Consider the following 14,004-nt stretch of genomic DNA (forward strand, 5'->3'; position numbering starts at 1 on the left):
CTAGAGGGTCCCTGGGTTGGGACCCAGAGTAGTGGGCGGGCCTCTGTCCCCGCCCCTTCCTCCCTTGCAGTACACACAGCCATTGGCCATAGGGAGCGGCCATCAAGGACTACACCAGGTCCCTGACGAGGGATTAGACTTTGGGGTGTGGTTGTACATAGTGGCTGGTGCGCAGAGAGACTGCTGATCAACCTCCTCCCCAACCCCCCAGAAGGGGGTGTAGATGGACTAAGAGACACTGCCGGAGGGCAGTGGCCTGAAGAGGGCGCCGCGAGCTGGAGAGCGACGCGGGCTCAGACGCCAACCGAGGGCGAAATGACAGACAGGACACCGCCAGCAGAGGGCGCTCCACTGGACTGAGCTAATTCCCAGAGACAACCAGTAGGAGGCACTGTGGTGGTGAGTCCCGAACCCGTCTCAGACCTATTGAAGTCATCTTGTCCTATGCTCTGCATAGCTCCACTGTAGAATTGTTCCCTACAATATATTACTCCTGGGGGAATTCTGCACCAAAAAAATAAAAATTCTGCACACAATATTCGAAAATTCTGCAAAATTCTGTATATATTTTATTTGTCAAAATATCACAATGTACTAATGCCAGTTACAATTATTTTGGTAATTTATTTCAAAATATCGGTCAGCAAGTATGTCTTTAACAATACAGACACCTCTCCCCCCCCTTCCCCAAAGAGTCTGGTATAAAAATGTTTGACAAATAGATTCCTTACTAGGCATATTAATGTAGAACTTTGTGTAATTCATTTAAATTTGATTTTACTTCTCAATAGGAGGCACTGGTGGAGCAATCTCTCGAAGGAGTTCGTTATGAAGCCCATTACTCAGTCTTGTCTTTGGGGTCTAAGCCACATTGGTGGGAGGTGCTGGAGAGGCCATTTGTGCAGAAGGAACCCCAAAGTTTGCATTGGCAACATATGGCCTGAACAACATGGCCTGCAGAACAAAAGAGATCAGTCCTCACTGGTAACATCGTCTCCATTCTCACCCCCACAACCATCACCTTCCTCACCCCTCCATTCTTGTTCCATCATCTTCCTCACATTCTTCAACACTACCACCTTTCTCAGTCCTCCATGCTCACCCCCAGCACCTTCCTCACTCTTCCACTCCCTTTCATCGATACATTTTTCAACACTACCACCATCGTCTTCCTAATCCCTCTAGTTTGTATAACTGGGACAGGTGAGTCCCTGGTGTAAGTCTCCTGTAGTGACTGGCATTACAACAAGGATGAATCTGTGCCATCATCACTATCAACCCCCTACTCACTATTGGTAGGATTTTCTTTGTGTAGTTGCATGGGTCTCAGGTGTCACAAACATGACCCTGGCCTCTTGATATAGTGATGACATTTTGGATAAAGAAACTAGAAGTTCTCTTGGGTCCTGACTGCAGCAGATTTGCTGTGATGCACTTAAAGGGTTAATGTGGTAGGTCTCACTACGCCACAGAGCGTCCCTCTGTGCTCCTTGCTAGAGATGCCTGAAAATTTCCTGTCAAAATGCTGATTTTCAAAAACAAAACAAAAACCCTCCAAAAAAACAAAACGAAGAACCAAAAATGAACAAACCCCAAACTTTTCTATGAAATGTTGCATGAGAAGTATCCAGTTTCCTGGGAAAAATTAGGGTTTCACCCAAAAAGAGTGCCTGAAATCCAAAAGATTTCAATTTGGAGATGTTCATAGGAGATGCGGTTTGGTTGCCTGGTGTCCCAATTCTTTGCTATGGGTCAGGAACACAGGCTAGACTACATTTCCCATGTCATACCATGGCCAGGGACTCCTAGGATACAACAATCTCCCCTCTCCAAGAGGGGAGGCAATTTTGCATCATGGGAGTTGTAGTCAGGCCAAGGAGCCTGGCCTACATAAGAGAATGGCAACATGAGGCATTAAAACTACAACCCCTATCAGGCACCATGGCAGCATTTCCAAATTGAAATATTTTGGTTTTGTCAAAATATTCTAGTATTCCAATTGCTGCTGAAAAAAATCAAAAAGGTCTTTGGAAAATTTAGACAGAGGTTTTTTTTTTTCTCCCCTTCATAAAAACAGTTTGAGAAAATGTTAGCCCATCGGTGTGTGAGATTACCTACTCCCAGGTCAACAAGGATAAACCTCACCTCAGCTATCCCCTTTGCTATGCAAAGGTGCTCAGAAGAACTGCCCTGAGAACTGCTGTATGGGAGGCAGCCTTTGGGAAGGTCAGATTCTACACCAGCATCACAGCAGTGAGTTGACCCCAAACAAGGAGTTTTTGTTGCCTGGATTCATTTATTTTGCTATCTGGCTAGAAGCATTGTCCCTGTCGGGAATGTCCACAGCTGTAATTTTGGGGAGGGGAGTTTGCAGCATCCTGAGCAGTTTCAGCTTCATGACTCCATGGCTGGCTCTGTGCTAGCCCTAACAGCTGCTCTAAAACATCAAGGCTGGTGATGGCCCCCAAGCATAGGCGCTTACTCCGTGGATGCTCCAGCTCTGGAGCACCCACATAAAAAAATAGTGGGTATTCAGCACCTATTGGCATCCCCCGCAATCAGCTTCTCGCCCTCCCCCCACAGTGCTTCCTGCCCGCCGGCAGCCCCTCTGATCAGCTCCTTCCCCTCCCTCCCAGCGCCTCCTGCCTGCCATGATCAAACTGTTCAGCGGCGTGCAGGAGGTGCTGGGGGGCAGGGAGGGAGGGGAAGAAGCGAGGGAGGGGGCAGACCAGGGCAGGAAGAGGCGGGACAGGGGCTTGGGGAAGGGGTGGAGTGGGGTTGGGGCACCTCCTAGCAACTCAGAAAGATGGCGCCTCTGCCCCCAAGGAGTTGTCCACCAGGCAGGTATTGCTGGAGTACAAGGGATGCTGACCGTGCCCTCAGTACATCCCCTCCACCAAGGGAGTAAGAGCTGGTTGTGCCAGGTGGGGATTCCATGCCGAGGGAGTTCTCTGCTGGAGAGATCCAGTGACTTTCGGTGGCACAAAAGGGTGAGATTGCAGCTCAGGTTCTGGCCCAGTTACAGTTTCCTCCCCACCTGGCGCAGGGAGATAAAATAAATCCCTATGGAAATTAAAACACTGACCATGAAGGTCAATGTGGTGGCAGTGAAAACTGGGATTATTTCCCCCTCCCATAAAAAAAAATCATTAACTTGGACTGTGGTGCCAGCAGCCTGGTTAGGAATCAGGATAAAAAGGGCCAGAAAATGGGCAATTTCCTTTGCCAAAAATGTCAACCAAAATCTGTCAACCGCCAAAATATTTTGATTCAACATGCAACTATGATGTGTCACAACTTCTATTGTCCTCTAAGGGCCCTGATCACTGGCAGGACTATATCTCCCATGATTTACCACTTTCCCTTTGTTGGGGAGAGGAGGGGATGTGTCACAGGGCTCCCGGCAATGGTGCATCTGGGAGATCTAGTCCAGCTACAGAATGCGGCCCATAGAGGAAAATGGGAGCATGCAGCAGCTGAACTACAACTTCCATCAAGAAGCATGGTGTCACTTTGAACACCTGAAAACAAACTATTTAGATTCAGTGTTTTGGCAAAATAGCAACGTTTTGTGAAGAAAGTAGGTGCTTTTTGCTGAAATTCTCATTTAGTCAAAACCCCAATTTCCCATCAAGAAAACTATTTGACCACATTTTCAACCAGCCCAAGTCAGTGCCTGTCACTTTCCCGCATCACATTTCCCCCTCCCCCCCAAGACACATTCAGGCCCTTCCTCAGGGATACTCCTCCCATCAGGGTGGGTGCTTCGTTCAGGCAGACATCTTCCCCTCCATTCAACACATGATCTGACTCACGTCCCGTTTGAGAGCTGAAAGACTCACGGTGTTAGGGGTATAGCAGATGGCTAGGCACGCAAAGTACGAGGTTGAGACAACGATGGAGAACTCCAGGATGGTGAACAAGAGCAGCAAGACTGCGATCCCCTTTGCAGCAACCTGGAGAGCAAAAAACCACAGAGGATGCTAATTAATTTTGACTGTTAGAGGTAACACAATGCACAGGGCTGTCATGAGGTACATAAAACCCCCTCTTTTCCCTCCAAGGGAACGCAGTGGGGAGTCCAATTCTGGGGATGCAGAAATCTGGTCCCAGTTCTTCCCTCCTCCCAGGCACACAGAATTCTCCTCCTCATTGAAACTATTCAGTAGCCCCGGTAATTGTGATGCCTGGAGCCACACCACTGTCAGGAGATCATAGACTGCTGCTTTCTCTTGGGTCTACAGGAATCAGTGTCCTTGAGATGCAGCCATTTGTGAAGATGGAGGATCATAAAGCCTAGGGGAGGCTGTGTGGCCTAGTGGCTCAAACACTGGACTACAGCTCCGAAGAACTGGGTTCAGTTCTGAGCTCTGCCACTAGCCTGTGTGTGACTTTGGATCAGTGGCTTCACTCCTCAGTGCCCCCATCCATGCAAAGAGGGGTTAAACAGACTTTGGGGCCAATCCTACGCCTGCTGAAATTAACAGGTGTTATTATTAATTTGTATGTTGAAAGCACCTGAACATAAGAACAGCCATACCAGGTCAGACCAATGGTCCATCTAGCCCAATATCCTGTCTTCTGACAGCAGCTAGGGCCAGATGCTTCAGAGGGAATTAATTGAACGGGATAATTTATTGAGTAATCCATCCTGTCGTTCAGTCCCAGGTTCTGGCAGTTGGAGGTTTTGGGACACCCAGATCATGGGATTGTGTCCCTGACCATCTTGGCTAATAGCCATTGATGGACCTACCCTCCAGGAACTTATCTAGTTATTTTTGGAACCCAGTTCACAATATCCCCTGGCAACTAGTTCCACAGGTTGACTGTGTGTTGTGTGAAGAAGTACTTCCTTTTGTTTGTTTTAAACCTGGTGCCCATTCATTTCATTGGGGGAATTCTAGTTCTTGTGTTATGTGAAGAGATAAACAAAACGTTCACTTTCTCCACATCAGTCATGATTTTATAGACCTCTACCATATTCACCCTTAGTTGTCTCTTTTCCAAGACTGGACAGTCCCAGTGTTTTTACTCGCTCCTCATTTTTGTTACCTGGAAAACCCAGTCATGGACCAGGACCCCATTGTGCTTGGTGCTGTACAAAACAGAAGAAAAATATGGCCCCCCTGCCTGATTTTTGACATTGACAGGAGTTTTGACACTGGCTTTATCAAGCAGAATCAATAAGACAGTCTGGAGCTGACAACATGGATATTTTCTACCCTGGGATCAAAGGCTTGGGACAATTCCAGGCACAAAATTCCAGGTATTTTAAACACAGTTGTTAGGGATGGTCCAGATAGACTTAACTCTGCTTCAGCGCAGGGAATGGACTGGACGACCTCTTGAGGTCCCTTCCAGCCTTATACTTCTATGATTCTATGGCAGAGTCTGGTCACTTACCAACCCAAAAGAGCTGTAATTTGCATTAATAATCAGCTCTGTTAGAAAGAGAATGATCCCAATGGCTGAGAAGATTGCGCTAGTGATGTTCATTCCCAGGCTGCCTCTCACCTGAAAGACACATGTGGAGGCTCAAGTTGTGTGTAGATAGAGAATAGGTTTTGTTAAAATAAGAACCAGCTCATCTATGTGTTCTGGGAATGCTCCTACACTTGTATGTTTTGGGCAGAATTTAATTGCAGAGTTAGTTTTTCCTATCAAATAAAATTGTATTACAAGCCACAAATGTAATTTTAAACCTAATGGATGTTAGCTGGAAGCTGAATAAATCTGAAACGCTTTGGCTAAGCAGAGCACTAGTAAATGCTAAGAGACCAGTACTACAAGCATGGAAATCCAAAGAGTGACCAACAATTGGAGACTGGAGCATAGCTATCGTAAGTGTGGCCACCATGGAAAGACGTGTGTACTGTAACAGACATACCCCCCAAAATTCTCAGAGATATGAGATGCTCTCCTGGAAGTATCTGAATGATCCTATTAAATTGAATGGCTCCCTTACTTCCCCCTCCTCTTTACACATTTCATTTCCTCTGCATCTGTATCCCCTCCTCTGAACTTTGCTTCTATTCTTTAGGTTAACTTAATAATTTTGCTTTAACTAGTTGGATTTTTATAAACAAATTTTGTTTGTTTGTAAAATGTGTAATACAAATAATTGATTTATATTTTAACCATTCATGTCATATGTATATATACATATACTTAATTAAATGTTACAAATACACCTAAGATTAGGTAGGAAATGGTTACTATATTATGAGAAGTTTATATATAGTTTGTTTTTTCTGTATATATATATATATATATATATATATATATATTTTTTTTTTTTTTTGAAAAAAATTAATCAAAATTTAATAGAAAAAAAGATAATATCCAGCCCTGAATGTTTACACTCAACTCAAACCCTGCACTTCTTTGGGAAAGTTAGATAAGCCCGGCTGACTCTTATTATGAGAACAGCTTGAGGTTCCAATCGAGACTGGCTCTTCATTGTGCCAGGTGCTGTACATATACACATATACAGTCCCTGCCCCCAACCGCTTATGATCTAAACACACAAGAGGGATAGTGAAACACAGAGAGGTGAAGAGACTTACCCAAGGTTACCTGCAGCGTGAGAAATCAACTCAGCTCTACTGGCTCTCAGTTCAGCACCATTAAGAATACAGAGGCAGACAGCAGGGAGTGATTTAAAGTATTCCCCATGTCTCCTCCAGCTCCCTATTTGTCTCTTCTGTCTTCCTCTCCAACACAAATTCTAAGAGAAGTTGGTCCAATGAACGATATTACCTCCCCCACCTTCTCCCTCTCCAATATTCGTTCCCCATGTTCTTGATCAACAAGCTCTCTGCTCTTTCCCATCAGCCACTCTTCCTGGATAGTGTCTGGAGTCTCCCCCACATTACAGAAGAGGAGGAAACATTATCTAGATACTCACCGGACAGGTATTTTGATGATTCTCAGCTGCAACAGAGAGGGATCCAGAAATGACGAACTGCCCAGGAAAGAGAAAACCATCATTCACGTTTCACACTTACAAGAAATATCTGTCCTCCAAGACAAGCTGTATGTGATGGAAACAAGGGCAAAGAATGACACTTCCCTCAGCAGGGCCAGTCATAATAATTATACCTAGTGCTTAGCGAGCACTTTCCATCTAATAATACTGCCATCCATGTTCAATTCAATCCTCTCAGTTAAGGTGACACCCACACCTTAAGCCTTCCCCACAGATTCTCCTCCTCCTCTCTTCTTCTGAGTTCTGCTCCTCTCTCCATAAGTATAGCAATGACTATTGGATGGTCCTGAGAAGAGCTCAGAAAGTCACCAGGTTCCTCACTACACCTTCCACCCAGTGCAGCTGTGCCATCCACCGCTTACGTGTCTACCTCTGGAGATTGTACAGTACTCCTATCACCATGGTAGCGGGGAGGGATAGCTCAGTGGTTTGAGCATTGGCCTGCTAAACCCAGGATTGTGAGCTCAATCCTTGAGGGGGCCACTTAGGGATCTAGGGCAAAATTAGTACTTGGTCCTGCTAGTGAAGGCAGGGGGCTTTCCAGTTCTAGGAGATGGGATATCTCCATTAATTATTATTATGGTATCTGAGCATCTCCACATCTTAAGCCTGACCTGCAGCATCCTCTTCTGTTCCAGTGCTATCCTCCCCAGACTCCCAGCTGTGCTAACATGTCTCAGTCCAGACCTGCAGTGACCTCTGCTGTCACCTCCACACTCTGCTTTCTGTGGCGGAGCAGTGACCAATTTTGCTTGACAGTTGAACAGTCCCTGGTTTGGAACCTGGCAGGAGATTTGCTCTTTTTGCTCATCAGCCAAGTTTCTTTCCCCACTGCCCCATTCAGGGTAGATAAACCCTTACAAGACTTAGTTCAGCCAGGGGACTCAGTAAGAGATGGGAACCAGAGCCTTTACCTCAGCCTAGTAAGCTAGAGGTGCTCAGTCAGTGACCTCACAAAGGCCTGGGCCTTGACATCAGCCAAGCAGGGAAAGGTGCTGAGCCAATGACTTCACGGATGCCTGAGCGCCAACATCGGCCCAGCAAAGGGTCTAAGGCAGAGACTTCACAGCAGCTTGGACCTTAATACCAGCCCAACAAGACAGTTTTGGTGAAGAAGGTAAGCAGATTTTCAAAATGCCAGGACACTTGAAATGTAGAACAGGCAAGGAGGGTAGCAGGGGTTGTGAAAGTGGCACTTAGGGCTGGTAGCTGGTGGAAGGAACCTGTCTTTCAAGTGCATGGGGTGGGTTTTATTGGGGAACTAAGGTAGCACATGGGGAAGGTTTTTTGAAGCCTGGTCTGGGGCACTGCATGATGCAGGATGAATGATCTGCTGAGCAATGGCAGGAAATGGGTCAGCACATTAGATGGGCCAGTGATCTACCTAGTGACAGCAACAAGCATAGCAGCAGACTAAGAGGCGTGACAGTTTAGATGGACTAACGTTCTACCATATCCCTGACCTGCAGGTAGGATCCTGAGCTGACCACATGCTGCCTCTTTCCCTTTGTGGGTTAGGTCTGGAACTGAGGTACTAGGTATCTGTTACTTACTGACCATCGCTACAGTCTGTGTTGTCTCTTGATACATACAGGAAATTTGAAGTAAAGGAGGAGGAATCAGGAGATCTGGGTTCCAGGGCCGGCTCCAGGCACCAGCCCACCAAGCATGTGCTTGGGGCGGCACCTGGAGGGGGGCGGTGCGGCGGGGAGCTCCAGCACGAGAGCGGGGCCCTGGCCGGGCTTGCCACCCTCCCCCCGGTGCTCTGGCCGGTCGGGGAGAGCGGAGAGCCCCGGCCGGGCTCGCCGCCCTCCCCCCGGCGCTGGGGGGGGGGGCGGCGGGTGGTTTTTCTGCCTAGGGCGGCAAAAAAGCCAGAGCCGGCCCTGCTGGGTTCTATACTCTCTTCCGCCACAATTCAACTGCATTACCTTGGGTGACTCCATTAGCTGCCTCCGGTTCCTAATCTGTAAAATGGGGATAATAATATCTAACTCACTAGCATTTTATGAGGTTTAGTTCACTCATGTTTAGAAAGTGCATTACGATCCTGGACGTGTCCCTCTTGCGCTCTGTTTATCTTATGTGTATCACTACAGTCCTAATAGATAGGTAGAGCATGAATGATAGACAGTGATTGTTTATCCATGTGGCCATGCCATCATTTCATAAATGCTTCCATTTATTTTACTCACAGAAAGTCCTCCCCAGAAGGGGTACCCTCCCATAAAAGAGATGGGAATGTAGGGTTCGATGAAAGCTGCAGAGAGACCCCCAAAGCCAATGTGCATCAGCCCAATCAGGATCTGGATGGCCTGTGGGAAGACAATGGGGTAGTAAGAGGAGTCACCTTGTGTCCTGAGCAGAGCACTGTGTCCTGAGCAGAGCTTATTGGAAACTAGAATTTTCATCCTGTGCGAAATTCTGATTTCTAGACAGTTGTTTTAATCTGAAATCTGAAAACTTTCAGTTTGGAAATGTTTCAACATTTCGTTTCAGGTTGTCAAACCTACTTGAAATATTTAATTTAGGCTTGGTTAACAATGAGCTGAATCCACCTGAGTCAGTGCATTGCATTAGGGGAATTGTAGTTGGGGTGCCTCGTGACCCCATTCTCTTCTATGGTTTAGACTTCCTAGCTGGACTACACATGTGGAATCATGGGACTCCCATGAGATACCATAGGGGTTCAGTAAAAGAGAAGATGGCAGTGCATCTTGGAAGATGTAGTTTGGAACAGGGAGCCAGTCCTACTGGGAAGAATGAGACCACCATCTGAACTACAGCTTCCTTGAGCCTTTGTAGCAGCTCAGATAGATGCAGTTTAAATGTCAAACTGACCTGAGAGAAAACATTTCAGTTCAGTTTGAGAAATTGAAGACATTGATTTTGGAAGTCTTAAACAAAAACAATATTTTGTTTAGATTTTCCCAATGGAAAATTTTGATTTTGCAAAAACTACATTTCCTATTGAAAAAATGTCTTACCCCTAATGGCCCCCTCACCTGTGATGGGAATCACCACCAAAGAACGAATCAGAGAATCAAATATGTGTAAGTTTGAAAGCTTGGCTCACCAACAGAAGTTGGTCCAATAATAGATATTACCTCACCCAAACTTTGCAACAAGATAGTCCGAACTGGCACGTTTTCAGGACTCTGGTGATCTTAGCTAAAAAAGGTTAAGGGTTCACTTGGTCAAAATTTATAAGTACCTCTGTGGGGAAATAAAATTTAGTAACAGGCTCTTCAATCTAGCAGGCAAAGGTCTAGCAAATCCATCACTGGAAGTTGAAGCTAGATAAATTTGGACAGGAAATAAGGTGCAAATGTTTAACAGTGAATGCAACTAATTATTGGAACAACTTACCAAGGGTTGTGGTGGATTCTCCATCACTGGCAATTTTTAAGTCATGATTGGATTTCTAAAAGATATGCTTGAATTCAAATAGGAATTAATGCAGGGAAGTTCTCTGGTGTGTGATACACAGGAGGTCAGACTAAATGATCCCAGTGGTCCCTACAGGCCTTAAAATCTATTAATCTATTAACTCTTTTGGCTCTTTATTTTCTTAATTGTAAATAAATGAAGAACCATTGGCGTATCCCTCTAGACCAGGGATCGGCAACCTTTGGCACGCAGCTTGCCAGGGTAAGCACCCTGGCGGGCCGGGCCGGTTTGTTTACCTGCCACGTTCACAGGTTCAGCTGATCGCGGCTCCCACTGGCTGCGGTTTGCTGTCCCAGGCCAATGGGGGCTGCAGGAAGCAGCGTCCGCTGAGGGATGTACTGGCCGCCGCTTCCTGCTGCCTCCATTGGCCTGGAGTGATGAACCGCGGCCAGTGGGAGCCACAATCAGCCGAACCTGCAGATGCGGCAGGTAAAGAAACCGGCACTGGCCGCCAGGGTGCTTACCCTGGCGAGCCGCGTGCCAAAGGTTGCCGATCCCTGCTCTAGACTGATTGATAGAAGTTGCACATGATTGATTTCACTATTAGTTCAAGGCTGAAGTGAATCAGCTCTGAACTGCAGTAACTAGGAGAGGGACCCTGGGTTTGAACTGCTCCTTCTCAGACCAGATCCACGGCCATTGTGAATTAGCACAATGAAGCTACATTGATTTACAGGAGCTGAATTGCAGTCCCTTCCACTCCGAGATGGCCTCTGCCACCTTGGGGCAGTTTCATTCATTTAGTTACAGAAACAGCTGATTTATAATCCTTTACCCCACTGTTTCTCCTTTGATCGATTAATCCTTATTTCTCCCTATTTGGGCAGCTAGGAGGATTTAGTGTCCCTGGAACTCTGGGTGTATTCTTCTCCTTCCCTTCCCTCACAAAGAAATGAGGTCTCAAGAAGAGGTCAGATCTACCCTGGGTCCCAGAGATGCCAAGTCACTTGATGGTACCGGCTTCTTGGCAACCTTCCCATAAAGCTGTTCATTAAAGTAAAAAAGAAAAGGGTGGAATCTGGAGTTTGCTCATGCTCAGGCCTTCATCCACCTGTCTAGGCCCTTCTGCATTGAAATGACTCATTCTCATGGACTGAGAGCAAAAATCACACTTACCCCCAGGGTCTTAGACTGTGCTTTGAGGAATCTCTCCGTCATCCCCATTTGCCTCAGCTGTGTGACCTGTTCAGCGGGACTCCCAGGGTACACTGACCCAAGAGGTTGGTTCCCAGGGTTCATGACCCTGAACTGCTGAGGCCCACATTGCACCATCTCAGGAGTCTGGGAAATGGCACCAGAGACCCCCTGGCCTTGGTGGATGATGCCAGCGCTGTTTGGGGGCATGAACACAAGCACCCCATTGGCCGTGCTTCCTGGTGCTGCCATGATGGCGAAGATGCTGCAGAAAAGAGTGATTGGCCCAGATTAAGCCATAAGTAATAACATTGGTCCCAAAATTAGGCCATGGGCCATGCTGAGTAGAAATCTTCATTACCTATTGCTCAAGCCCCTTTGAGTCCCTACCATGAGTTTGTCCTTCGCATGGAGCTATAATTGGAGCACTAGCAACACCCAAAGATAAGAGTTGAGATTTCAAAAGCTGACTGAAGGATTCAGCAACACAATTCCCCTGAATATCAAAAGGGTTTGTGTGGCAAAACCATCTTGCTGGCTTTTAAAATCTCAACCAAGGATTGTCTCCATTCCACCCCTCATTTTCCAAATGCTTTTAACTTTCTGGATCTTTCAGTTTTCAGGAAGGAATTTTCCAGAGCTGTGTAATTGATTATCCTAGGGTCGATAGAGGGTGAAACCTCCAAGGAAGGAGACTCCACCACCTCCCTAGGTAACGCATTCCAGTGTTTCACCACCCTCCTAGTGAAATAGTTTTTCCTAATATCCAACCTGGACCTCCCCCACTGCAACTTGAGACCATTGCTCCTTGTTCTGTCATCTGCCACCACTGAGAACAGCCGAGCTCCATCCTCTTTGGAACCCCCCTTCAGGTAGTTGAAGGCTGCTATCAAATCACCCCTCATTCTTCTCTTCTGGAGACTAAACAATCCCAGTTCCCTCAGCTTCTCCTCATAAGTCATGTGCTCCAGACCCCTAGTCATTTTTGTTGCCCTCTGTTGGACTCTTTCCAATTTTTACACATCCTTCTTGTAGTGTGGGGCCCAAAACTGGACACAGTATTCCAGATGAGGCCTCACCAATGTCGAATAACGGGGAACTATCACGTTCCTCGATCTGCTGGCAATGCCCCTACTTATACAGCCCAAAATGCCGTTAGCCTTCTTGGCAACAAGAGCACACTGTTGACTCATATCCAGCTTCTTGTCCACTGTGACCCCTAGGTCCTTTTCTGCAGAACTGCTACCTAGCCATTCGGTCCCTAGTCTGTAGCAGTGCATGGGATTCTTCCGTCCTAAGTGCAGGACTCTGCACTTGTCCTTGTTGAACCTCATCAGGTTTTTTTTGGCCCAATCCTCTAATTTGTCTAGGTAAATCCTCTAATTTGTCTAGGACTGTCTAATTTGGCTCTAATTTGTCTAGGACTGTCTAATCCTCTAATTTGTCAGGACTGTCTCTTCCTTCCCAGAGATTGTATTCTCGCCAGCCTGTCCCATTTCTGTTTCCCTTTTACTGGCCGGACCAGAGTACTTTGTTCCTTTGCTTGGGGGTGTTGTGGGGGTGGGAAGGTGGGGGTGACACCACTTGTGTCTATGTTTTCAAGAGAGCTAGAGGCACCAACCTTTGGCAGCACCAAATGCTCACCCCAGATCGAGCTGTTAGTCAGGAGACGTCACAGACGATATCAACACCAGTCCGACCTCTGAGCCCTGACTCTTTTACTCACTGGCTAGAGCCATGTAGTGGAGAGTAGCTGACTCATGAAAAACTTTAGGTGAATGCAAGCAAGTTCTGTCACTACTCCACCCTTTTGTATGAACATTTTCTTGGTGTGGCAGGTGCCACTTGCTGTCACAGGAGCATGCTGTTTGAGCCACAACTTTCTCCCCTCTCCTCTTTCTCCCACTTGTCAGGTAATTCGATCTGCTGCTCTTTGAATTCTGACCTCATTTTCCTACAAGGATCCAGAAAGGATTTCAGGGCATCCTCATGGCATCCTTTCCCAGTATGGCCACCCACCTCCAATTTTAACGGTCACCCAAGGAGACTGTTTGCCGACGCACTTACTCTATCACTGCAGCTGCTTTCCTCTGTCCAGCAGTGCGTGACTCCAAGCCCCACCAGGAAATTCTCACAGGCTCATGCAAAAGGTGTTTTATTAGCATCAGACTTTGAATTCTGCCCTGACGGTCACACTCAGCTCCTCCCTCCTTCTCTGCCCTGTTTTACTGCAGGACTCCAAAGTCCTGTTCCCTTCCCTTATCTGCTTCAGTGTCCTTCATATGCCTTTCCCCAACCCTAATCACCATCCCTTCTGGCTCAGAACATATGGGGGTTCCCATAGGAGCCCACCAACACTGCCCTTTGGCCTCTAGGGGCACTACTGAATGAAATGAGACCCTTCCTTTTCCTGTTTGCTTAGAGCAGTGGTTCCT

General features: G+C 46.8%; 1 protein-coding gene across 1 annotated transcript; it reads right to left on the reverse strand.

Moving 5' to 3' along the window:
• Positions 1-717: 717 nt before the first annotated feature.
• Positions 718-13,701, reverse strand: LOC117876552 (membrane-spanning 4-domains subfamily A member 8-like). Its single transcript, XM_034768811.1, has 7 exons — positions 13,637-13,701; positions 11,552-11,834; positions 9,181-9,300; positions 6,908-6,964; positions 5,404-5,514; positions 3,843-3,956; positions 718-954 (listed from the first exon to the last, which is right to left on the reverse strand). Exons 2-7 carry the CDS (start codon positions 11,819-11,821, stop codon positions 862-864), a joined length of 765 nt encoding a protein of 254 aa, XP_034624702.1. The 5' UTR covers positions 11,822-11,834; positions 13,637-13,701; the 3' UTR covers positions 718-861.
• Positions 13,702-14,004: the final 303 nt, after the last annotated feature.

This window comes from Trachemys scripta, chromosome 4 (genome assembly GCF_013100865.1).
Source record: "Trachemys scripta elegans isolate TJP31775 chromosome 4, CAS_Tse_1.0, whole genome shotgun sequence".
NCBI lineage: Eukaryota > Metazoa > Chordata > Testudines > Emydidae > Trachemys > Trachemys scripta.